This window comes from Lytechinus pictus, chromosome 3 (assembly GCF_037042905.1).
Source record: "Lytechinus pictus isolate F3 Inbred chromosome 3, Lp3.0, whole genome shotgun sequence".
Taxonomy (NCBI): domain Eukaryota; kingdom Metazoa; phylum Echinodermata; class Echinoidea; order Temnopleuroida; family Toxopneustidae; genus Lytechinus; species Lytechinus pictus.
In genome coordinates this window covers 38807493-38833437 of record NC_087247.1, presented here as the reverse complement: position 1 = coordinate 38833437, position 25945 = coordinate 38807493, and the positions used below count along the sequence as shown (strand labels likewise).

Here is a 25945-nt window from a genome sequence, read left to right as displayed (position 1 = left end):
AAAAAGAAAACAAAAGACGGGAGAAAAAAGGAAAGAAAAGGGAAAGAAAGAGAGAAAGGAAGAAAGTGAGGAAAAGAGAGAAAGAGGAAAACAAAATGAAAATATAAAGAAAACAAAAGGAAGGAGAAAATCGGAGAGAGAAGGGGACGGGGTAGACGATGTTTTGAACAGGTAAACCTGTGTGTCGGTGTAACTAAAGATGTGGATTTTGAGATGTTGGAAAAGTGATAGATTGTTACGCAAGCGCAGGGCTGTTGGACTGTCGAGAAAATGACAAACTGTCGGGCCGACAGTTTGTCATTTTCCCGACAGACGTCAGTCCGACAGCCCTGCGTGTCGGGTCACACAGGGCTGTTCCAACTGCTCCATGCATCTTGTTCTTGGTCTGTTTTTAGTTCCATAATCTTTGTCAAATGTCAAATAAATTTCAAATTGCATCGTCATTAAATTGTGATTTTTTTTTCGCAATGCGAACGTGGGGAGCTCTCTGTACCAACAGTGATTAGAATGTCCCATTTTAAGGTCTAAATCTTAACAAAATTCCAGCTCGCGCTTCCTTCATGTTGGACAGTGCTTCAAAAGTTCCTTTCGGGTCAGTATATCAAAATTTTCAGCTCGCGCTTCGCGCTCACATAAGGTTTGTTGAAATACACAGCTTGTTCAATTACAGATTAGGTATATGAGTTTGTTCTTTATATAAAGAATTTGTGAAAACTTTGAGTTTTTAAGTAAAAATATCAAAGTTTTCAGCTCGCGCTTCTGTACCGAAAGTGATTATTATGTCCTTGTTTAAGGTCTAAGTCTCCAATTTTTTCAGCTCACGCTTTGCGCTGACATCATTATTTAGTGAAATCCATATCCACTTGGACAGTGCTCAAAATGATACCTTTTGGGTCAGAAAATAAAAAAAAATCAGCTCGCATTATGTTTACTGAGATACGTCACAGCTTGTCCAGTTACTGATGCGGAATCCGAGTTTGTTCTTTTCATAAAAACGTGTTAAAAAATTATGGATTTCAAGTCAATATATTTGTTAAAAATTAGTTCGCGCTCGCATTATTCATTGATACCCTTCCTTTTTGTGATTACCATAATTGCATGAAATGTCCGATTTTAAATCGAAATCTTAAAAAAGACCAGCTCATGCTGTTACTCATTTGATTATATACCCATCGTGTTCATGATTGCAAAACCATTGCTGTCGATCCGTGACGTCATACTATTCAAGTTGGGGGAGAGGTGAAACAATAGATCACCCCCCTTGAACAATAGATTCACAACACAAATCGACACCCATGGCAAAAAATGTTTAGAATGTCAAATTTTTCAGGTTGTAAGATCAAAGGTTTTCAGCTCGCGCTTCTGTACCGACAGTGATTAATATGTCCTGATTTAAGGTCCAAGTCCCCTAAAAATTAAGTTCGCACTTCGCGCTCGCAGCATTATAGTGGAATCCACATCCTCTCTACAATTTTTCTTTAAGTTGGACAGTGCTTAAAATGGTCCCTTTTGTTTCAGTAAATCAAAATTTTCAGCTCGCGCTTTGCGCTCGCATTAATTATTTGGTTAATGCATCCATCCTCTTTATGGTAACAATCGATTGTTCAGGTAGAATAATAAACATTTTCAGCTAGCGCTTCGCGCTCACATTTTAGAAATGGTAAGATATGTGTTCTATTCATGGATTGCTCTTGACAGGTCTTTTCGCAGGCCAGTGTATTAAAAATTTCAGCTCGCGCTTCGCGCTCACATGGATCGATTAGTTAGATACGCATCTCATTGATTATTACAAAAGCTGCTCAAAATATTCACTTTCCAGGTCTTAATATCAAATATATAAAATACAAAAAAATTTGAGCTCGCGCTTCGCGCTAGTTTTGTAATTTATATTCAGGGATTAAAAGGATTAAAATTTAGTTAGTTAGGATTAACTTCTAAAAAAAAGAATAAATTTTGGCGGAAGCGACGGGGAAAATGTAAATGAAAATATATGTTTTTCCTTCTCCCACTCCCCTCCCTCCTATTCATGAAAGCTGGATTTGCCACTGCGTATGACAAAAGAAAATGTGACTGAGGACAATGAGGAACTTTACCATGACTCATGGTCGTCGGACGGCGGTAATCGGTACCGATGTTTGTCGGGTTTGTCGCCGGTAATCAGGGCCTCCACACCCCCGACTGGAAAAGACCTTTCGACGCACTTGCGTAAGAGTAGTAGTGTATTAGTGATATTCTGCCTGAGTTTCGGGTCACATGACCTAGGTCAAAGGTCATATAGGGTCAGTGAACTTTGGCCGTGTTTGGAATATTTGTTGAATTGCTATCATAACTTTGAAAGTTTATGAATCTAGTTCATAACGCTTCGACATATTAAGAGTAATCAAATATCATTGAACATCCTGCGTGAGTTTCAGGTCAAATGACTAAGGTCATTTAAGGTCAATGAACTTTGGCATGTTGGGGGAATAGTTGAATTGCCATCATAACTTTGAAAGTTTATGGATCTAGTTCATGAAACAAGGATGAAAGGGCAATCAAGTATCACTTATTGTTTTTTTACACGAGTCTTACGTCACATGATCAAGGTCTGAGGTCATTTAGGGTAAATGAATAGTGTTTTATTATCATGAATGGTGTTTTTTAAAAAAGAATTATCCATAGTCTTTTTTAAAGTCAGCACTGTTGCTATATTGAATCGAGTAATGCAGGCGAGACTGCCAGAGGCGTAACTTATTTATCTTAAAATTGTACACTCAAAAAAATAAAGTGCTAAAATTAGCACTTAAAGATTCAATTTTAGCACTTTTTAGGAGCTTGTATAGTGACTGCACTCGAAGTGCTGATTTAGCACTTGCACCCGGGCTACTTTGCTAGCACCGAAAGGTGCTGATTGTTGTGCACTTAAAGTGCTAACTTCAGCTCCCTTTTGGGTGCTATCAGATCAACCCTTATGCAAGTGCTAAACCAGCACATCGAGTGCAGTCACTATCCAAGCTCCTAAAAGTGCTAAAATTGGATCTTTAAGTGCTAAATTTACACCCCTTTAGGTGCAGTAATGTGAGACAATATCATCATCAACATCATCATCAAATGCATCTGCTGCAGGATTATGCATTTCACCAACACCAACACCCAAATCAGCATCAACTAGACCATCCATACCTTGTACAACTTCAGGTTCAGGTTCATCTTGTGGATGTTGGTTTAATAAATGTTTCCTGTACGAGTTGAAAGTGGCAAATGATGAAGGACATGCACCTTGACCACAAACCAAATGAAGATGGGGCATGTCAAATAACGCATGAGCCATGTGTAGATGGCTGATCAACTTTGCAACAGGCCCTGGAATAATCAAATGACATTTATAGCAAAGATACCCCATCTTCTAAGTTTGACAAGACTCTAGACTAGAGTCTAAACTATGAAAGTAGTCTGTATTATACTTCTAACTTAAACCTGAACTTAAATATTTAGTGCATGCTTACCTTGCTTTGCCTCTGACTACACCGTGACGGAACCAACGTCTTGTGCACACTATAGATCGTAGACGGTGCGCGCATTCCATGCCTCATCAGGCCCAGGCCAGGCGCGGCCTGATCGCGAGGCCGGAACTGCCCCAGGGGTATACGGTGGTCCCGAAGAAACGTGTGTAGCAAACTCACTAGCGAGCGGCGAGCGAACAAGTCAGGACATGAGTATGCAAATCCGGATCCCAGCTTTGCGAAGCAACCAATCAGATCACGTTTTGCAGTCAGCACTCAATGTGAAGTGCTACTTTTTTTTTTCTCGTCTAGCACTCGTTTTCAGCACTCAAATATTCAGCACGTTTCGGTTTCCTTGTAAAAGTTAACCCTTCAAGTGCTGATTTTGGCACTTCAAGTGTAGAATCTCACTCAGCACCGAACATTTAGCACCTCAGTTTTTTGTGTGTAGGATATATATAGAATAATATATATTCTAGTGAGGAAGTAATGTGAGGACATTGAAATATGGAGAAGGAAAAAAATAAAATTCATATAGTTTTCAATTAATACAAAATTAAATATGAAATTTTGAAATATTTAATGATTTAATCATCATATTACTGAGTGAGTTTCAAGGGATATTAACATTTACGGGAAATGTTTTATGCCCAAGAAGAATGCCTGTCCAGGGGTTTGAAAATAATTGAATTGTTGGGTTGGTTATGACGAATGACGCTATTTTTTGTGCACTTTGTTAACGACTATACGTGACGGTTCACCTTAATTTATGCATGAATTTTCCTGAAAATTTTCGACTTGGGCAATAATGGATCGGTATAGAAACAATCAATCCAAATCATACCAAGGACTAATTTGGGCGCTCCAAGTTTAAAGGTCAAGTCCACCCCATAAAATTGTTGATTCGAATCGATAGAGAAAAATCAAACAAACATAACGCTGCAAATTTCATCGAAATCGGATGTAAAATAAGAAAGTTATGACATTTTTAAGTTTCGCTTATTTTTCACAAAACAGTTCAATGCGCAACTCAGCGATATGCAAATGAGAGAGTCGATGATGTCCATCACTCACTATTTCTTTTGTTTTTTATTGTTTGAATAATACAATATCTCAAATTTTACAGATTTGACAATAAGGACCAACTTAACTTAACCATAAACTGTTAAAATAATGGTAATTGCACATGTTCAGGGAGAAAATAAACTTTGTTTCACTTGACAAGGAGGAGAAAATTAGAATATTTCATATTTCATATAATAAAATACAAAAGAAATAGTGAGTGGGTGACGTCATCAGTCTGCCAATTTGCACACCGACAAGGATGTGCATATAACTGTTTTGTGAAATTAAGCGAAACTTTAAAATGTCATAACTTTCTTATTTTACACCCGATTTTGATGAAATTTTCAGCATTTTGCTTGTTGGATTTTTCTCCTTTTTTTAAAATCAACTTTTTATTGGGGTGGACTTGTCCTTTAAGAATGGAGAAGGGTAATAATAACATGAAGTCATGCTGAGTATTAGTGATAAATCTTAGGTAAAAAGCATTGACGTTGGGGAATATATGAATTTATGAAGTATCCCAATATATTGCACACTCGTTTTGGATATACTTGTAGATCAGCATGTATTATTAATGTAGTTTAACCTTGAGAGTGACTCTCCAAGAAAAAAAAAAGTTGATAAATGACCATGATTATGCTAAAATGTAGTTTACTTTGAAGGTTTTTTTCATGTTAGTAAAGTCGGCAGTGGGAGGAGCCTTTAATAGTACGGTGCAACTTGCTTTCAATAAATCAGTTTGTCACTGCAGATCAAAGTCGACCCAGACTTTCCGAACTCCGTGAATTAAGGCTATTGTTAACTTTATATTGTTCTGTGATTGCCCGACATTTTCACATCGGACAGGTTGAAGCCAACTCAATCGAGTGTAATGAAGAACTGGGAATCTACTATTGCTCCTCATTGTCGTTTCCATAAAAATTAACACGTATTAGGTCTCGAAAAGGAAACTTTGGACTGTGATAGGAAATCATATTGTCACACCCTCACATGCCTAGATTCATCTTAAACTATGGTACCCTGCCAAGTGCACGTGACCTCCTGAAAATGGAATTCACTGTGTGACCTCACACAAATCGAAATAAGATGCGATTACACACCCATATCGCAAATATATCTACGAACGATAGCCCAGGGGCCCACTGTGCACCTAGACAGCTTACAGCCAAGCGATATCATCTCAGCGGTCTCCCAACCAGGTAAGTTCTATCATTTAGTTATCCTTCGCTTGCTGATTGAAATCGTACATCAATCGTATGAATTTGTTTAAATACAATTGGTGATTTAATCTTGGTTTAATTTTACCTATGAAAGTAACTTAGGCTCTTTTTTAGGCGCGGCTGTAAATGTCTTCAAAGCGAAAACTATGTTCTCTTAAATAATGGATTATCTGAATAATGGTCATCTATCAGTAGTGTATCCCTTATTTTGAGGAGGAAACTCTGAATTCCCCAAGGTGGTGAAGTCCGTCAAGGGGAATACTTTTATGACTCAGAAATTTTCGTTGGATTAGGAATGTCATAGTAAAAATAAGTTTACAATATGATGGACAAGGTAGCCTATGTTTCGTAAGGGTCTACAAATAATTTATTGCAAAAGATTTTAAACTTTAAAAAATAATCTAGATATGATGACTTACAGGGCCCAGGCAACGATTTTTTTTTACTGGGGGTGCTGATGTAGATTTAAAAAAAAGGTTTTCACTTCAAAATGGAGATAAAATTGGTCGCGAGAAATTGAAAAGCAAAAAAAAAAAAAAAGGTTTTCACTGCAAAATGGAGGTCAAATTGGTTCCGAGAAATTTGAAAAGCAACCAAAAAAAAAGGTTTCACTACAAAATGAAGGTCATTATGGTTGCATTTTTTTACATACCTTCCAAAATACTATTGGGGTGCTGCCTATGGAGAATGATACACGCAGCACCCCCAAGAAAATATTTGTTGGGGGTGCTGCGTTTCCCCAGGATCATGATCACTTAAAAGGTTAAGTCAGTGGCGTTGAGAACAATATTTTCATGTATCCAATGTTTCGTTGGGTTAGGAATATATCAGATCGAAATTTAAAAATCATTAGGTGCTCGCAATATACATGTATCAATGTCATCATTAAATTGCCGACCAAAATAAAATAGTGAAAATGCAAAAGATATCAATCATGTAGACTTGTGGCGAAATGCTTACATTACATTCCCCATCCTATCTTCTCATTTGGGCCACCCATGGTAAAGTTCATCAATGTCTGAAATAATTATTGCAATAACAGTTCAACTCTAAAAGACAATGTCAGTTTGATCGCTGGAAAGATTATACACTCTTAATGTTGGGCAACATACTGTCCACACAACAATAGGTTAAAAAAATTATTCAAATCTGGGTAGTTTTTACCCAAAGCACACATTATTGGATTAAAACTACTGATGTTTAGATAAGAAAATACTAGTGAACAATGACCATGATGACCAATATCCAAATTGATCAAATATTATTTTGCTTGACCCATTGTAAAATTGAAATGACCGAGTCCTTATAGAAGGTCAAATCGAGATATTTTTGTGGTTTGTCATTGGTTTATTGATGTGAATCGTGATTTCACCCAGATACCGATTACGGTTTTTTTTTAAATCCTAAACAGAGAATGCAAACAAAGTCTGACGTGAACCGATTCTATGTTAAGACCATAAGTTCACTAGTCTAGATTGAATATTGCTGTGTCATTGCCATTAGTCTTTATTGCCAAATAATTGTTGTTTAAACGTTTGTTTAATCAAACGAAGGTCAATATAACCTGTACGCATTTGATGATATTTCCTTTCGATTTCTCTCCTCATTTCCGTTTCTTAATCTATCTCTCTTCCTTTTTTTACTTCCCCGATCTCTAATTTTGAACCCTTTCTTTCCTCTTCTTCCTTCTTCTTCTTCTTCTTCCTCTTCCTCTTCCTCTTCCTCCTCCTCCTCTTTCTCCTTCTTCTTCTTTTTCTACCTCAACTTCTTCTTTCTCCCTTTATATCTGGTCTTAGATCATCATCCCAAAATGGCGCCAGCTAATCCTCTCATCCGAGATAAGGCTTACATTGGAGGTGAATGGGTACCTGCTAAATCAGGAGAGACCTTTGCAGTGACGAACCCTGCAACAGGTGAAGTGATAGCTAACATTGCAGACTGCGGTGCCGCTGACACTGACCGTGCCATTGAGGTCGCTCATGCCGCATTTAAGACATGGAAGAAGACAACAGCAAAAGTAAGAAAAAAGTCATTAACCCTGGCATATAATTAATTAATACATGTTAAAATGTGAACCAAAACCTTGTTTGTCAGCTTTCATTGCTAAAACCCATTAATCCTGTCTTCATGTAAACTAGATTCTTTCGCTCCCTTGGCTTAAATGCATTTTCGAAAATGATTGTCCCGAGGGGGGGGGGGGGGGTCTGTTTAAAGCTTTGTCAATGAGTAATGACTTCTAGAACACCAATTTCGAATCGTGAATTAGTAGACCTAAAGTTTTCTTATGAATTATGGACACTGGAACGACGCTTTACAACGACCGCGTCAAAGGTTTTAGAAAAATTAATGCAAATGTTGACAAAAATCATGGATCCTACCAGTTCTAGTAGGTTTCATGCAAAAATGTAACAAGGTCTGAATATTCGACTAGGTATAAATAAGTTACACACCTACCATCCAGCCACCATCTTTTCGTGAAATATTAAATGCAATGTCATTGCCAGAATTATTATGTGAATGACGACTATAACTCAGCTATTCGATTGTATGCATATCTTTAGCAAATATTGCAATGCAGCGTCAAGTGCAGAGAGTAAATTTGAACATTTGTAGAGTGTTGATTTTTAGTATAAACACACACAGAAATTCAAATACATTTTGAAATGACTTGCAAGCAGTAATAAAGTAACCGAAGTAGCAGTATAGTAGTCATATTGATAGATTAAACCTAGGAGTAGTAGAGGTAGTAGTCGTAGTAGTAGTAGTAGTAGTAGTAGTAGTAGTAGTAGTAGTAGTAGTAGTAGCAGTAGCAGTAGTAGTAGTAGTAGTAATAGTAGTAGTAGTAGTAGTAGTAGTAGTAGTAGTAGTAGTAGTAGTAGTAGTAGTAGCAGTTATAGTAGTAGTAGTAGTAGTAGCAGTAGCAGTAGTAGTAGTAGTAGTAGTAGTAGTAGTAGTAGTAGTAGTAGTAGCAGTAGCAGTAGCAGTAGTAGTAGTAATAGTAGTAGTAGTAGTAGTAGCCCGGGGGCCCTTCCATTGACGAGTGGATACCATGCGCGACCATGGGGTCTCGAAAAGCACCCTAAACAAGTATTTTCCATATTCTGAAAATGCACCCCTTAACAAGTATCGGCGTGTGAAACCCTACCCTTAGCAAGTATTGGAAACAAAACGATACCCTTGGCAAGTATTCTCTAAATTGAACCCCTAAACAAATGCATTTTATTCTTGATTTTCAGAAAAGAGTCCAGAATTGAAGAAAAACTTATCATTGAAACAAGAACGTCCGTAAATTCTTGTGTGATATATGTTTATTGAATCAATGTAACCTAAAGAAACAATATACGTGGCCCTTATTTTTCTTTACCCATAATGTTCTTATACTCATGCTGTACATGACGCAAATACACACCACACACCTGGGGAGTGTTTCATCAACATTTTCATCCGACAAGTTGTCAGATCTGACATCTTTCTCTGATGTTGATTGGCTGAGAGGTACTGTTACTATGGTAACTGTCGGATATAACGGGACTTGTCGGATAAAACGACCGACAAGTCCTGTCATGAAACGCTCCCCTTTACACCCTCACCCACATAACACCAACGCACACCCACTCACTCATGTAATTTGACAATAGGGGAATTATTTATCATTAATCGCCGAAGTAGAGACTTGTGAGTGCGATTTTACACTCTCACACACACCCTCCTACACCACACACCCACACACACACACCCTCACACACGTACACGCTTTTCAAACACGTATCCATACACACGCATCTTCTCCCCGTATTTTTTTTTTGGGGGGGGGAGGAGTTTCTGCATTTTTTCATAAATCGTAATAAATTAACGTGATCACGTAATAACAAAGATATAAAAGAATATATTTTAAATGTGACAATTGAAGAGATAAATAATACGGACAAAAACTGATAATTTAATTATACATAAAGCATGTGATATACTTGTAGTAAGTTCAGTGAAGTACAGGAGTCAGCTATTTTAAGCACAAAAGTGCTTGAAGCAATAGCAGCTGACTAAAAATATTTGCATGATGTGTATTTAAGACTTTGTCCCTATTATTATTTTTCCCTGAATATGGTGAGAGCTGTATAGGTTCGATCGATAATTGTGAGTCTAATTCAATCCCCCACTCCTTTTTGTTATTAGTTTTTCCAGGGAATACATCTGATATGTGATAATCTTCCATTCCTTTCACTCGATTATCCTGCTGATAAATTCGAATAATTGTGTTGTTTCTATTCAAGGAAAGAGCTGCTATCCTGAACCGTTTCGCAGGACTGATGGATAAAAACAAGGAGAATTTGACCAACATCATCATTGCAGAAAACGTGTGTATAATACTTTTTGCGTAATTTTCTGTTCATTTATGGTTTGTTTAATATGAATTCTTTCGTTTCCGCAACGATATTAATCAGTGTTTATGTAAGTGTACAAATGATCCTAAAGATTAAATTTACATTGCTCGACCAAAAGAGCTAGGCTTGTTCGATTGAAGCGTCATAAGCGTCATATTAAACACGATAAGTGAAGTTTGTGCTTCCAAATAAAGAAGTTTTTTGGTTTACAAAATGGAAGAAATTAAAGCAGGGAATAATCAACGTTTTTAGAAATGTTTGAAATCTTTAAGTACAAAAATAAATTCGAGGGACTATTTTTATGTTTAAAGAATAACTAGTTACACACATTTTTTTTCCGAGGCTTGGAGGTTCACATAATTTTAAATTTTTTTTTTCTCTCGACGCTAAGACAAAAGGTTACCTTTATTTATTTATTTATTTATTTATTCATTTATTTATAATAATAATAATTAACATTATTTGTATAGCGCTTGTCACAAAACATGTCTCTAAGCGGTTATATCTATTTATTCATATTTTATTTCAACAGGGTATCCCTTTCAGTTAGCAAACTGATTTACAAAGGGGCCCTGCAACACAATAAAAGAAACACAAGATTGATATTACAACATGAAATAGAAATAGAATGACAATAATACATAATACATAATAATGATGATACGTCTTAAATTATCTCATGTAGGGAAAGAAATTGTTTGAGGCCTCAACTGAAGCGACAGGTGCTGCACAATTCCTTCGATACTTTGCGGAAGAAGCGACGAGGACAACCGGCGAGGTTCTGATGCCACATGACAAAAACAAGAGGGTCATGGTTATCCGACAGCCAGTGGGCGTGGCTGGACTTATTACTCCTGTAAGTGAAACAATTTGTTATCAACAATCAAAAAGGGGTGATAGAATGTGCAGTTAAATAGCTTTTTAATGTTTTAATTATTTATTGTTAGGGTCGGTGGGAGAATATTTTAAATACCACTCCTGGAGAAATGAAAAAAAAATTAAACTGAATGGATTTAATGAGTGGCGGATGCAGGATTTTTCCAAAGGGGGTATTTTTGTTCAGAGAAAAGGTCTTCACTTCCCTATGCACGACATTTTCAACTAAAAATATTTGTTATGGCTCTCAAAAAAGGGGAGGGGGAACGGGCCTGGTTAGCCCATCACTGAATTCAATGATTGAATTAGAAAAAAATGTATCAAACGACAAATGCATACTGTAAATAGAGGACAAACAAATGAATAGATGAATTATATACCTAGATGAATGAATGATTGAATGAATGAATGAGTGAGTGAATCCGGGAGTGAATAAACTACGGTGTCCCTCAAGGGTCTATACTGGGTCCGCTTATGTTCTTAATTCATATTGATGATATCGTAAAACATATTAAAAATTGTTCTATTAACCTATATGCTGATGACACGGTAGTCTATTTCTCTCATAAAAATGAAACAACTATTGAAACCCAAATGAATTCTGAGCTGAAAAGTATAAACAAGTGGTTGTGCGATTCTAAATTGAGTCTTAACTGTGATAAAACAGTAAGACAGTATGCTTTTTGACTCTGGCAAAATGATTGGTACTATAGGTTGAACTTGAATGTAAATTGAAGAAATATAAAAAAAGTGCAATCAACCAAATATCTTGGCAAGTCGTTAGATCCCAGTTCAAAATGGAATTTGCGTGTCGAATATATATGTTCTATAATAAGCAAACTCATAAGTTTATTAGCTCGATTGCGTCACTCTATTGATCAGAAAAATATGAAAATTGCGTACAATGCCATTATCCTTCCCATTCTTTAATACGGTGATATAGTATATGATCAGCATGTGCAAAATACATCGATTCATTGTAGAAACTTTAAAACAGAGCATGCAGAAGTATATAAGGAATAAGTCCATATAGTCGCGTGTCTATATGTGAGTTACATGTTCGTTTGGGTTGGAAAACCTTATCAAATAGGCGATGATATCATCTGAATACAATGGTCTTTAAGGCCTTAAATAAAAAAAGTATTTTTCCAACATACCAGTAGCCAGTGTAGTTATTCTCTAAGGTCCCATGGAAATTTAATATCATAGAAAAACCTAAAACAAATTATTGTAAACGTTCATTCTCGTACAGAGATGCTTCTTAGTTCAATGACCTCCCTGCCTAAAGGTCCCTTGTAGTCTCATGGTATTCTTACATAGGTTCAATGCCTTCCTTCCTGATCTATGAAGTTTTAAAAAAAAATTGATGCTGGACCCCCCCCCCCCCCATATCCCCAATTTTCCCCTTTTGTTCTAAGAAATTTGTGTGAGACTTTTCTTATAATACTTGTGTTTTAATCATTGGACCCCGTGGAAGAACAGTACTGTCTAGTGGCAGAACTGGACTGGGTGTCCTTCCGATTTCACTATCCTCAAAAGTCTCGGTATATACATATATTGTTGTTTCTTTGTATTTGTTTCTTACTTGTTATTTTATATCTTGCTTTTATAAATTATGTTCATATGTACGCTCTTTTTTTATTGTGAATTTCGGAGAATAAATAAATACAAATGAATGAATGAATGAATGAGTGAGTGAATGAATGAATGAATGAATGAATGAATGAATGAATGAATGGATGAATGAATGAATGGATGAATGAATGAATGAATGAATGGATGAATGAATGAATAAAAATAAACAAATACATTGATTAAAATGTGAATCAGTTGTGATTTATAAATTGTGTATAGTGTAATGAAATTAAAGGTTTAATGGCATAGAAATGCCAAATGACCGCCGAAATCTAGTTTACAAAATCGTATTCATATTTTGTATACCAATTATTATTAATTACACATACTGTTTAGTGGAACTTTCCGATGGAGATGATAACTAGGAAGGCCGGTGCCGCTTTAGCTGTTGGGTGTACCGTCGTTATCAAGCCATCAGAGGACACTCCATTTTCTGCACTGGCTCTCTGTGATGTAAGTGTATAATAGATGTAATTATAGGAGGTTTACGATTTTACAACGGTAAACCAAATCAATTTTATTGGAAATGCAATGTTTATCAATCTACCATCTCGAAAGGCACCAACAATGAGCATAACTAGTAATATTTTTGTTATTTGGCATCTGACGGAGAAGCGTGTCAGAACCTAACTTGCAATGTCTTTGAGGTGAATTACATGCCTGCAGCTTGACGTAATAAAAAAGAAATACATGGGAGTTTAGTGATGAAGGATTTTATCCGTCTTTTATACTTCTTCATTTCATCTACAGATGGCGAAGGAAGCAGGTATCCCAGACGGTGTCTTCAACATATTACCCTGTTCCAGATCTAATGCTCCAGCTATAGGTAAAGTCATGTGCGAGAGTCTGCTGGTATCCAAGATATCTTTCACAGGCTCTACAGCCACGGGAAAGGTAAATTCATCTTGCCCCGTCGTATAGTAATATTTATCCGTTTATTCATTTATTTGTTTTCATGTTTTCACCATGTAAAATGATGGTCACATTGACAAAAAGAGTGTTACGTTTGCAGGTAAGAGTACTTAGTAGGAGAACATATAAAGAAAAGAAGTTTGAAACGCGAGTCTCTTGAATAACATACTAGACAATTTAGTCATTGAAGAATAACATAGTTTGATATACAATATTCCATAATTTCGTTTTGAAAACAAAAACAAACACTAAATAACCAGATAAGTATTAACAAATATTATTGTCTAAATCACCGAGCTCATGTCACCATACGAGCAGCCTGACTGGCGAAAATATCTTCTTTTTTTGTCCACAATCGTTTGGTTTTTGTGAAAGAGGGTACATTTCTTTTGATGAGGCTCGATTGTAGTACTAGTATATCAGACCTTGTTATTTAGGGGCCAAAGCTCCTAAATAAATCCGTCTAAAATTATACTTCTTTTCGACTTGTTCGTAACTCTGAATGAATTTATGAAATTATGAAAGCCATTAGTGCCACTCTGTATACTAACCGTTCTCGTATGTTTCTTTAGATTCTGTTGGGTCAGAGTGCGAACACAATGAAGAAGGTGTCCATGGAGCTCGGAGGCAATTCGCCCTTCATTGTCTTTGATTCAGCAAATCTCGATGCTGCCGTGATGGGAGCATTTGCGCTGAGATTCTACGGTTCGGGTCAGGTATCAAAGCTTAAAAGGTTTTATGTAGACTGCGGTACAAATTCTTTCCTGAGAGGCGGGTACGATGATGAATCATACGTGCTTATAGATTACTAGAACATAAAATAATATCAATGATGAAAAATGATAAACCGGCAGGATTGGTAATATCTGCATTAAAAAGCATATTCACAAGAGCTGGGCAAGCATGCATCATGCATTTTTTAAAATTAAAAACCGTATTAATGAATGTTGTATCTGGGAAGCCAATTTGACGATAGATTTTTAATTTGGTAACTTCCGTCGCAAAAAAAGGTTCTAGACATTCCATGATGAATGTAAGCATTAAAATGAAATTCAATAAGAATCTTGTCGGCGAAATTGCTTCCAACGAAAGTGACATCAAAATGTTATCATTACAGGTGTGCGTAAGTGCAAATCGCATCTTGGTGCAAGAAGGGATCTATGATAAATTCTGTGAGAAGTTGAAGGAGTATGTATCGAGTCTGGTGGTAGGAGATGGAACTGATCCAAAGACTACAATGGGACCTCTCATCAACCAGCGAGGTCTAGAGAAGGTGAACAAAAATCAAATTACATGTTATTCACAAATAAAAACTGAACTCCCCGAAACCAAGTTAAACATAATATCGAAGGATCAAGCTAGGAGAAATTATTCAAAAGTTGTTTATCCTATGTGCAAGAGCGTTGTCTCATTTAACAGTTCACAAACAAATTCCTGAAATGAATAATTATTTTTGACGTCGCCGATGCGTTAGATGTCATGATATTAAGGATATTTCTTTAATAGCTCAAAAGAACATTTATTTTTCTCGATATAATTAAAGTAAATTAGTGAATGTCTGTATAACGTCACAAATTTGTTGAATCCATAACAGGTTCAATTGAATGTATCATCTTGGTATTAGATTACATCCCGTACTTTTAGCTCTCCAAATAGAAAATTGAAAATTGTGACAGTGGCTGAATTTCCTATAGATAAATCTTGAAGTCGGTGTAACGCACAAAGGGTTCCAGGGTTGGGTATTTAGAAACGGGGCGGCGAAGAGGAGGGGATAGGTCTTTTAAGCCAGATGAGCACAGCAGCGATAACTTTGTAATGTAGTTTAATTTTCTTTTTATAGGTCAGATTAAAAATTTAATATATGAAAATGTCTTTTATTCTATGCTGTAAGAAATTTGGCTATCAGTTACATGTACATGAATATCATAATTTAAAATCGATGTTGTCGACAATGATTTTGTGATCATATTTACATTTAGGTAGAAAGGCACGTGCAGGATGCGGTGAAAAAGGGCGCACGTCTCCTCACTGGAGGATGCCGGTCAAAACTCGGAGGGAACTTCTTTGAACCCACTGTCATATGCGATGTGCCTCCGACTGCCCTTCCATTTTCAGAAGAAACATTTGGTCCATTGGCTTCAGTAATCAAGTACGTAACATGGAAAAGAGACGAATATCATGAATATGCTTCACGATGATGTTTAAAGGTCAAGTCCACCCCAGAAAAATGTTGATATTAATAAATGGAGAAAAATCAAACTCGCATAACGCTGAAAATTTCATCAAAATAGGATGTAAAATAAGAAAGTTATGACATTTTAAAGTTTCACTTATTTTTCACAAAACAGTGATATGCACAACTCAGTGGCATGCAAATGAGACAGTCAATGATGTCCATCACTCACTATTTCTTTTGTTTTTTATTGTTTGAATTATACAATATTTCATTTTTTACAGATTTGACAATAGGGACCAACTTGACTGAATCATATAGTTTTAAGCAATGCTAGTTCCACATGTTCATGGAGGAAACAATCGTTGTTTCACTTGACAATGAGGAGAAAATTAAAATATTTCATATTTCATGTAATAGAATACAAAAGAAATAGTGAGGGGATAACGTCATCAGCCTCCTCATTTGCATACGGACCAGGATATGCATATAACTGTTTTGTGAAATCAAGCGAAACTTTAAAATGTCCTAACTTTTTTATTTTACATCCGATTTTGATGAAGTTTACAGTGTATTGCTTGTTGGATTTTTCTCTTTTTATTCAAATCAACTTTTTGATGGGGTGGACATTGGATGTAAGATTGGCACAACACCCTCTTCCAAAACACGATTGCTTTTCATCTTTCTATAGTATTTCGCCCTGAATTTGTCCGTCACGAGCTGTAATGTATGATTTCGATGTTGACATTTACAGTCTAAGCAGGTGTTAGGCTATAGTTATACATATATAACTTGTCAGTATTTTGCACAAAAAAAGAGTAAGTCAACTTGCAAGATAACGTTTTCTACCAGCAGCGTTAAAGAGGAGTCGGAATGATACTTTTATTATTGATTTGTATATGTTCAAATGTCTCTCACACTTTCCATCTTTCTGTCGATTTCCCCCTCTCTATTGTCTCACCTGCCCCCATCTCTCTTTATCTCACCCTCTCTCTCGTTCCCTCTTTGTACTCAGGTTCAAGACTGAAGAAGAAGCAGTGACCATCGCCAATAACACTCGAATGGGTTTGGCGGGATACTTTTACTCCAATGACCTAACTCAAATCTGGCGTGTCGCTGAGGAGATGGAGGTGGGTCAGGTCGGTATCAACGATACCTTCTTCTTCAATGAATGGGCCCCATTCGGAGGCATCAAGGAATCTGGCTTGGGTGTGGAATGTTCCAGATTTGGCTTATACGAGTTCCAGAACATGAAGGTCTTGGGCTTTGGTCTCCTTTAAGCGTTAGCAATGACACTGTCGGATGTTTTTTAATGATAAGATACAACCAACATAATCAAGGTTCAATATCCTCATTTTGCTTCAAGAGGAAGAGAAGGGGATATCAACTGATGAATTTATTTGCTGAGTAAATAAAAAAAATGATTGAGACAATTCAATAAACAAGTATAACCATGATAACAATGAAAGTTTTAGATCACGTAGCGTATTCACTGCCCATATCTTTTTTGTGATCGTTTCCTCTATCTTTCATACCTGTTCCATAACATTGGGAGTGGGACCTTGGCTTCCCTAGCACAAAGATTTGTAATTAATCGCAAAATGGTAATTCCCAATGAAGGTAATTGTTGCATGCGCTTTGCTCAAAAACTAAGCAGGCCGGGACCAATCAGAATTATCGTTTTTTATTTGAAAATATTTTATTTTTGCAAATGTTTGATATGTGTAGCGGATATCATGAAATGATTTGTCATATTATTGTGCAAATATTATAAGACTTTATTATCAGAGTGATGTATTTTTGGAAAGACTCCAGTAGACTAGGATTTGAGCTCGCGTTCTTCAAGATGGTTGCGGGATATTGACTTTAAACTGGTCTTTTAGAAATATGAAATGTCCTGGAGAAAGAATACTTCTTTACTAACAAGACGTAATCTTTTCAGACGCCAAGTCAATATCGTTCATATTGAAAGTGAAAATATAAATGAGTTGAAGTCAATTCAATATGTACGATGGTGATCATTATGGAACTATGAGTTGCATGGTCATGGTGGACTACAATAAGTAGTGTGTTTATTGTGTCTCCAATCGCACTAAAAAGGGATCGGGAAATGGCAAGTAAGTAATAAATAGAAGAGTAGCTAAGATGGAAGTATACGCACGCACTTCAATATAATATTCATAAGCAATTCAATAGAAAATGTTAAATAGTTTTGTTTGCAAATGTAAGACATCTATAGTTGTGTACAGAAACGCTCATAATGCTATCAAAAATATTTACAAAATACAAGGGTGTTATATAGTGATGATGTTGGAAGTTGGGTGCAGTGCTGAATTCATTTAGAGAATCTATCAAAGCTTTGTGATTTCATGCAGCGGGAGAGATCTTGTAAACGGTATAATGTTTTGTGCTCAATCGAGTCCCAAATTTAAATCTTAAATGCCCAAAGGCCAATCCCACTCAACAACATGTTATTTCTTCAATTAGAAAAACATCAGATAAGCAAAGCACCGAATATGTCATCAAAATCGGTTGTATGATAATAAAGTGTTTGTATTACAAAAGTTACCTCTATTCTCATGATGCAGTCATTACATAAAGTACATTCTGGTCAGTGTGAACATTAGGGTGTCAATGATGTCACGCACTCACTATTTCCTTTGTATATGCAATTATTTCATTGTCATCCCAACTTCAAACATATGCCCCATAATAATACAAGCTTAAGAAATTATTTGTTAATTGTTTTGCCATGATTTAAAAGAATATATGCAAATTGTTGAATTTCACCTGATTTCGTGTGCATGATTGTATTTCATTTGTTATCCACATTGTCATAAATAACCATGTTTTCGTGGCTATAGCGGGGCTGTAGAATAACCACGTCCGAAGGTTATCTAATAGCCACGCAACGTGGTTAGGACAGAACCACGTTTGGGGTTAAATGATAACCACGTTACGTCATTTTCGGTAACCACTCGAGGTGTGGTCAATTTGACCACGTGCGTGACGTGTGCATAGTTGACGACGCATGCGTGGTCACAAAAATGTGACCACGCAACGTTGGTTACGATTATACCACATTTGGGGTTGAAGTTATAACCACGCTTCGTGGTCATTTTGGGCAACCACTCGAGGCGTGGTCAATTTGACCACGTGCGTGACGTGTGCATAGTTGACGACGCCTGCGTGGTCACAAAAATTTGACCACGCAACGTTGGTTACGATTATACCACATTTGGGGTTGAAGTTATAACCACGCTTCGTGGTCATTTTGGGCAACCACTTGCTGCGTGGTCAATTCAACCACGTGCGTGACGTGTGCATAGTTGACGACGCGTGCGTGGTCAAAAACAACCACGTTATGGTCGTTTTTTAACCACGCATTTTTAATTTTCTATATTTATTTTCAAATATATTATTTTTCATAGTGAAGCAGATCTCCACCATATTATATGAACGATAATTTTATACTTTCAACGAGGAATCAAACACAGTGGAGGAAGAAATATTTTACATATGAAATAAAGTACAAAAGAGAAAGTGAGTGTGTGCGATATTTACAAACGTCATAACTTTCTTATTAAAAATCAAATTTTCAGTGTTTGATTTAAATAGCATTTTGATTAACAACATGCCTGGATTGATAATATGGGAGAGTGTAGCTTTAGGAGAAGAGAGATGGTGAGGAAGAGAGATAGAAAGAGAACGCCAAGGGGACATCAACATTTCTACAGAATATAAGTGACAAATTATAGAGCAAAATAGTCTTTTAAAAATGTACCTTGACTTAATCTCCTGATTTTTGTCTCGCCTGCATAGCAGAGCGAGACTATAGGCGCCGCTTTTCCGACGGCGGCGGCGGCGACGGCGGCGGCGGCGTCAACATCAAATCTTAACCTAAGGTTAAGTTTTTGAAATTACATCATAACTTAGAAAGTATATGGACCTAGTTCATGAAACTTGGAAATAAGGTTAATCAAGTATTACTAAATAATCCTGCCTGAGTTTCAGGTCACATGACCAAGGTCAAAGGTCATTTCGGGTCAATGAACTTAGACCATGTTGGGAAAATTATTTTCAAAATCTTAACCGAAGGTTAAGTTTTTGAAATGACATCATTACTTAGAAAGTATATGGACCTAGTTCGTGAAACTTGGGCAAAAGGTTAATCAAGTATTAGTGAACATCCTGCTCGAGTTTCAGGTCACGTGACCAAGGTCAAAGGTCATTTAGGGTCAATGAACTTTGGTCAAGTTGGGGGTATTTGTTGAATTACTATCATAACTTTGAAAATTTATGGATCTAGTCCATGAAACTTGGACATAAGGTTAATCAAGTATTAGTGAACATCCTGCCTGAGTTTCAGGTCACATGACCAAGGTCAAAGGTCATTTAAGGTCAATGAACTTTGGCCGTGTTGGGGGTATATGTTAAAGTACCATCCTAGCTCTGAAAGTTTATGGATCTAGTTCATAAAACTTGGTATATAAGAGTAATCAAGCATCACTGAACATCCCCTGTGAGTTTCAGGTCACAAAACCAAGTCAAAGGTCAGTTAAGGTCAATAAACTTAGGCCATGTTGGGGTAATTGTTGAAGTGCCATCATAACTTTGAAAGTTTATGGATAGAGTGAATGAAATGTGGACATGGGTGTAGTTGACAGTCTTAAGTCTCCGTTCAAATGTCATTTATGGTCAATGAACGTGGTATTATGTCATTATATGAATGATGTTTTTGTGAATGATTATTTTATAGTAGTTTTCAAAGTTAGCACTGCTGCTATATTAAATTGCGTTCCACTTGTTAGTGACTTGTGCCCCTTCTATATCAATGATGTCAATATCTACATAACAAAATTTAAAAAATAACCATATCGCCATTTTCACATCTACATAAAATATTCAGAGGCAATTCGAGTGTTCCAGAGGTAGAATGAAATTGACCATTAGAAATATAATTAGTTGATTAGATACTTTTAGATGTATCCAAACCTATGAAAAAATATTCCCCAGTGTTTTATGCTCAATTGTTAAAACAGACACCCACATAAAAACATGTTCACCATCACGTCTAAAGAACAAATATTTGTATATCGTTCATGTTGGACTCGCAGACAACCTGGAATTTGACAGTTACAAACGATTAATCTCGCCTTCAATCAATGACACGATTATGATAATCATGACTGGTTACTGCAACAACATCAGCAACAGCAAAGTAGGCAAAAAAGGATAACCACCCCTCCCTTATCAATTCCCGATCCTCGACAATTATCTGCAAACATTCTTTTTTGTTTCCAATCACAAAGGTAGTCATGTGACTAGTCATGTGACTTCAAAGTCTATTTCTAAATATATAAACCCAATAAATTCAACTGTAAACAAGATGCTATCGTGAGATACGGAAGGAAACGTTCGATATTAAAACTGAAGTGGTTATAAAACGATACATAATGTGTATTAAGCTATTCAACTTGATTATTTTGAACAAAAAAATCAAGGTTCAGTGTTACGATAAAAAATAAACAAACAATCGTTCTTTTAGGCCTATCTACTGTCATCGGTTAACGAGTCAAAGTCTAATCACGAATTACTGTCGTTATTTCGTCCGGATATGTGTATTGGCCAACACCATTCTCATCGGGATAAGTAAGAAATTAACATTTCTTATGTTTTGTTTTTATCTTTGTAGAGTAAATATATTACTGAAATAAAGGCGGACACTGCTATTTATCTTGACTGCATGGGTTTCAGATTATTTTACGTTTAGAGTTCCCATTTATCCTGTAACATTGGATGTATCAGATATAGGATACAAACGAGGCTCCTACATATTGGTCACACGGTCGTACTGCTTGATTTTGATATTCAAATTCACCGAAGCTGACGGTAAAAAGCAGCCCGCCAGTTTTATAACCAATTTTTAGGAAAGGGGGTAGATTCGTCTCAATCATCATCCCTCTCTCGCTCTCTTTCTTTATCAATCTGACCCTTTCTCTCTCCATCTAACCCTCAAACATAAATGATTTGTTATCAATAATTTACTCAGTGGTACAATAATCATGCAAATAATAATAATAATAAAAAGACATTGTCACTCGACTCACTCCCTAAAAGAAGGCATGTTCCCACCGAATTCGGAAAACCCAAATGGTTACCACAAAAGGGTGCACATTCTCATAAACAAGCATCACAACTAGAATCACGGTACAGTGTGTGCCCCCACCCCTTCCTCTATCCACCCTTATTATGTGAGGAAAGTCAATTCAATTCAATTTAATTTATTTCTACTTTAAAAAGCAACAATATATACCAATCAATACAATGTTCAATACATCCCAATACTAGTATAGTGGGGATCATAAAAAGCACAAATGATGGCTTATGAAAAATGTTAATGCTAGTGTTAATGTTAGTCCAGTAACTCTTTATAGGCAGCTTTGGATTTATAACGCATTTATCTTGTTCAACATATTGTTTTAAGTTTGAGCAGGACCAGAAGCATGGGACTTTTTTTTAATCCTCATCACAAAAGCTGCACTGCGAATCTGAGCACATTGAACAAACCTATAATTACCGCTAGCTGCCTAAATATTTCTTTTCCCCGAGTATCTTACGATTTGCACGTTCACTAGTGCTTTTTTTTTGGTTCACGTACAGCATACAAAGTCGATGTAAACATAGTAATATAGCAAAGTGATACACTAATGAGCATGCCCAACAAGGTGCCCAAAGTCCACTAACGATGTTGGCATATCAACAATATCAACGACCTGAATTTTCGCCAGCTAGCAGCGTGTAAGTTGCACCCCGGGGGGGGGCACTCGACCAAAAAAGTAGTAGGTCTGTGCCGCGGGCGAGACAAAAAACGGGGGCCTTAGAGCGGGCTTATTGTAAAATGGAGGGTCCTCGGAACGGGCTTCGGAACTACAAATGTTTGTGAAAACGGGGGTCCTTGGAACGGATCGCCAGCGTGTGAGTGCGTATACATCCCTATGGAACATGCATGCAGCTAGCCTGGCGGCACGGGCGCCGGGTGCGCTAGCGCAGAGGTGATGGTCGGACAGCGCTTTGCGGCCGCTTTTCACCAAAATTGCGGCTCATTGTAGCAGATCAATACGGCCGGAACGGCGTAACGGAAAATATGCGAAGCTTTGGAGCAGATTTCTTTATTCTTTTTCCTCGACAAGAAGAAAATGCTATGCTTTGGAGCGGCTTTCTTTGTTCTTTTTCTCAATAAGACAAAAATGCTATGCCTTGGAACGGAAATTTGAGTGTAAAAATGGGGGTCCCCTCCGCGGCACATACCCACTATGCATTATATACTGAGTGCCCCCCCGGGAGTTGCACATGCGGCGCTGTGTTATTTCAGTGTCTCACTCTTATCTACCGACTTTATGTGCAATGTAGCAGTCGACTAATTTTTTTTTTAAACAAGTGCACACCTAGTTACGAATAATGCATATAGCATTTCCATTTATTTGAAAGCAGGATAAAAGAGCATTGTAGATTAAATGCCTTGCTCACGGGCGTAGGTGCCGCGGCCGGGGATCGAACCCCGGACTTTCCATGTATAGCCAGGCGCCTTAGACCTCTCGGCCACGGCACCTACACTAATGAATGTGTAAATCGATAAGTCCCTATTGAAAATCCTTTAAACGGGTCCCTGGGCGGCACCACTGTATTTTGATGATATGGGGGCGCATAACGGTCGAATTGCAGGGGCTAGTAAATACACTGTAGAGTTACATGATCCCTACCTCACCTATCAAACTGCTTCCATTTGCCCCCTTTGTTTCATTTTTAAATCTCTTGATATTTTTTACTATCATACGGAGCGGTCACCGGCCCTGCCCCCGGGGGGGGGGGCACTTACATTGACGAGTGGATACCATGCGCGACCAAAAAAAACACGTAAAAGGTATGTCTTTTTCAAGATAGGGCACGTTACGTACGTAACGTGATAAGGGTGTCAAAAACACAAAAATAATGAAAAAAGGGTATCTATTTCGCTAGGAAAGCTACGTGTTTAGGGTCAAATTTGCGGGGATGATAAAACAAAATTAAAATGTTTTATAAAGGATGTCCTTTTTGCCCCAACACTACGTGTTCAGAGTCCGATTTGCGCGAGGTGTGGAAGCTGGGGCCGTACTAAACCAAATGATGTGTAAACTGTAAAAGTAAAACCGACGACCGACGGACCCGTGACATAACAATAAATTATCGCTATACTTGTTTAGGAATTTAAGGGAATACTTGCCAAGAGTATCGTTTTGTTTCCAATACTTGTTAAGGGTAGGGTTTCAGACGCCAATACTTGTTAAGGGGTGCATTTTCAGAATATGGAAAATACGTGTTTAGGGTGCTTTTCGAGACCCCATGGTATCGCATGGTATCCACTCGTCAATGGAAGTGGCCCCGGCCGGCCCTGCCCCCTTCTTGCCAAGCCCTGTTTACAATAATCAACCTTGCACACTACCCACCATTACGCTGTGGTTCTACATTGAAATCAAGAGCAGCAAATAAATTTGGACAATGTACAATGGAATGAATACCTACGTACTGTAAATACCGGATATCTACGCAATTATACTAGTAAACCAATTAATACATTACTAAAAGAATGTAAGACCAGACATGGTCATGGTTGCCCTCGGATGCCTTTCAAGTTTTTACATTTTCATCTGGTCTTACAGGATATAGCAGGTAAATTCTTCCAAGATGGTGCAGTATCGGTGTATATGCCTCTTCTTCACTGCATTCATACTTGGACATGTTTCTGCAAATGGTAAGCTCAAACATCACAATACTAGTACATTAAAATAGAGTAAATGTTATCTTACTTATTGCTCAAACTACAGACTTATGAAGGCAAAATATATTGACGGAACAGAATTTTGGCACAGTGCTTTTGGACACAGAGCGAAGCGAGTGAGCCCCCAAAAAATAGTTTCAGTAGATTTTATATGTTATGACAATAAAAATCTGACACGTATTCAGAGAAATTGAAAAAAATAAGGATGTTCTACAGTGGATCCCGCATTCCCATGAACATGTTTAATTTGAAAATTGCTGTATTCATTCTAACCTTTACCAACTGTTATTTTGTATTACCGTTTATTGCTTTTACTAAACTTAGCCAAAATCAGATTTGTTAAGCTCTGTTCTCGGTATTATTTCCTTGTTTGATTATTAATTGACACTGGCTGCACCGAACAGCTGATGTACATGTAGTTGAATCGGTGACCCGACAATTGCTCCGCCGACATCTGCTCCGCCGACAATTGCTACGCAAAATAAGACAGTTGCTCCGCCGACAATTGCTCCGGACAATTGCTCCGCCGACAGTTGCTCCGTCGACACTTGCTCCGCCGATATGTGCTCCGTCGACACTTGCTCCGCCGATATTTGCTCCGCCGATATTTGCTCCGCCGACATGTGCTCCGCCGACATGTGCTCCGCCGAAAATTGCTCCGCCGACAATTGCTCCGCTGATAATTGCTCCGCCGACATCTGCTCCGATTATACGACAATTGCTCCGCGACAATTGCTCCGCCGACATCTGCTCCGATTATACGACAATTGCTCCGCGACAATTGCTCCGCCGATATTTGCTCCGCCGACAATTGCTCCGATTATACGACAATTGCTCCGCGACAATTGCTCCGCCGATATTTGCTCCGCCGAAAATTGCTCCGATTATACGACAATTGCTCCGCGACAATTGCTCCGCCGATATTTGCTCCGCCGACATCTGCTCCGATTATACGACAATTACATGAACATCTTATTTCTCCAAGTTGGTCTATGTTAAATGATAAGAAATTCATCCTGATACAAATTGTTTTGTCATTGTTTTGTTCTTGTTATTCGTTAATGTTTTATTTATTTTATTCTCCCCCTATCATCACAGCTTTCTGCTTAAAAAACAAAACAAATTGTTCTCCCTGCCGCTGCCACTTGACAAATTGTAACGGAGAAGGGGAATGACACACTCCCCATTGAAATTGTGAATCTGGATTTTTGTTCATATATTATTATCATTGGTTTCACTCCGGTCTTGAGCGGGGAGAAAATTTGGGGGAGGGGGGTGCTGGACACAATATCTCTTCTGCTTTCCAGCAACTTATACACCATACATTCGCGCGGGCTCTCTCTCTCTCTCTTTCTCGTTTTGTTCTTTCACGTTGTTTATTT

At 37.4% G+C, this 25945-nt stretch overlaps 2 protein-coding genes across 4 annotated transcripts in view; both read left to right on the top strand.

Annotated features, from left to right (window-relative positions):
* Positions 1–5235: 5235 nt before the first annotated feature.
* On the top strand, positions 5236–18534 carry LOC135153593 (succinate-semialdehyde dehydrogenase, mitochondrial-like). Its single transcript, XM_064097001.1, has 10 exons — positions 5236–5746; positions 7564–7784; positions 10039–10122; positions 10835–11005; positions 12997–13113; positions 13411–13554; positions 14145–14288; positions 14690–14845; positions 15552–15721; positions 16761–18534. The coding sequence occupies exons 2-10, from the start codon at positions 7578–7580 to the stop codon at positions 17023–17025; spliced, it is 1458 nt and encodes a 485-aa protein (XP_063953071.1). The 5' UTR covers positions 5236–5746; positions 7564–7577; the 3' UTR covers positions 17026–18534.
* A 2559-nt stretch (positions 18535–21093) lies between these two features.
* Positions 21094–25945, top strand: part of LOC129255637 (alpha-N-acetylglucosaminidase-like) — a 27523-nt gene continuing 22671 nt past the window's right edge. Inside the window, exons 1-2 of one of the 3 annotated variants that reach the window (XM_064096998.1) lie at positions 21094–21397; positions 24445–24536. In XM_064096998.1, the coding sequence (XP_063953068.1) occupies positions 24470–24536 (67 nt within the window). In that variant the 5' untranslated portion in view covers positions 21094–21397; positions 24445–24469. Of the gene's footprint in view, positions 21398–21510; positions 21638–24377; positions 24537–25945 lie in introns of those variants that run through there. The other 2 variants (XM_064096999.1, XM_064097000.1) reach the window with 2 other exon arrangements.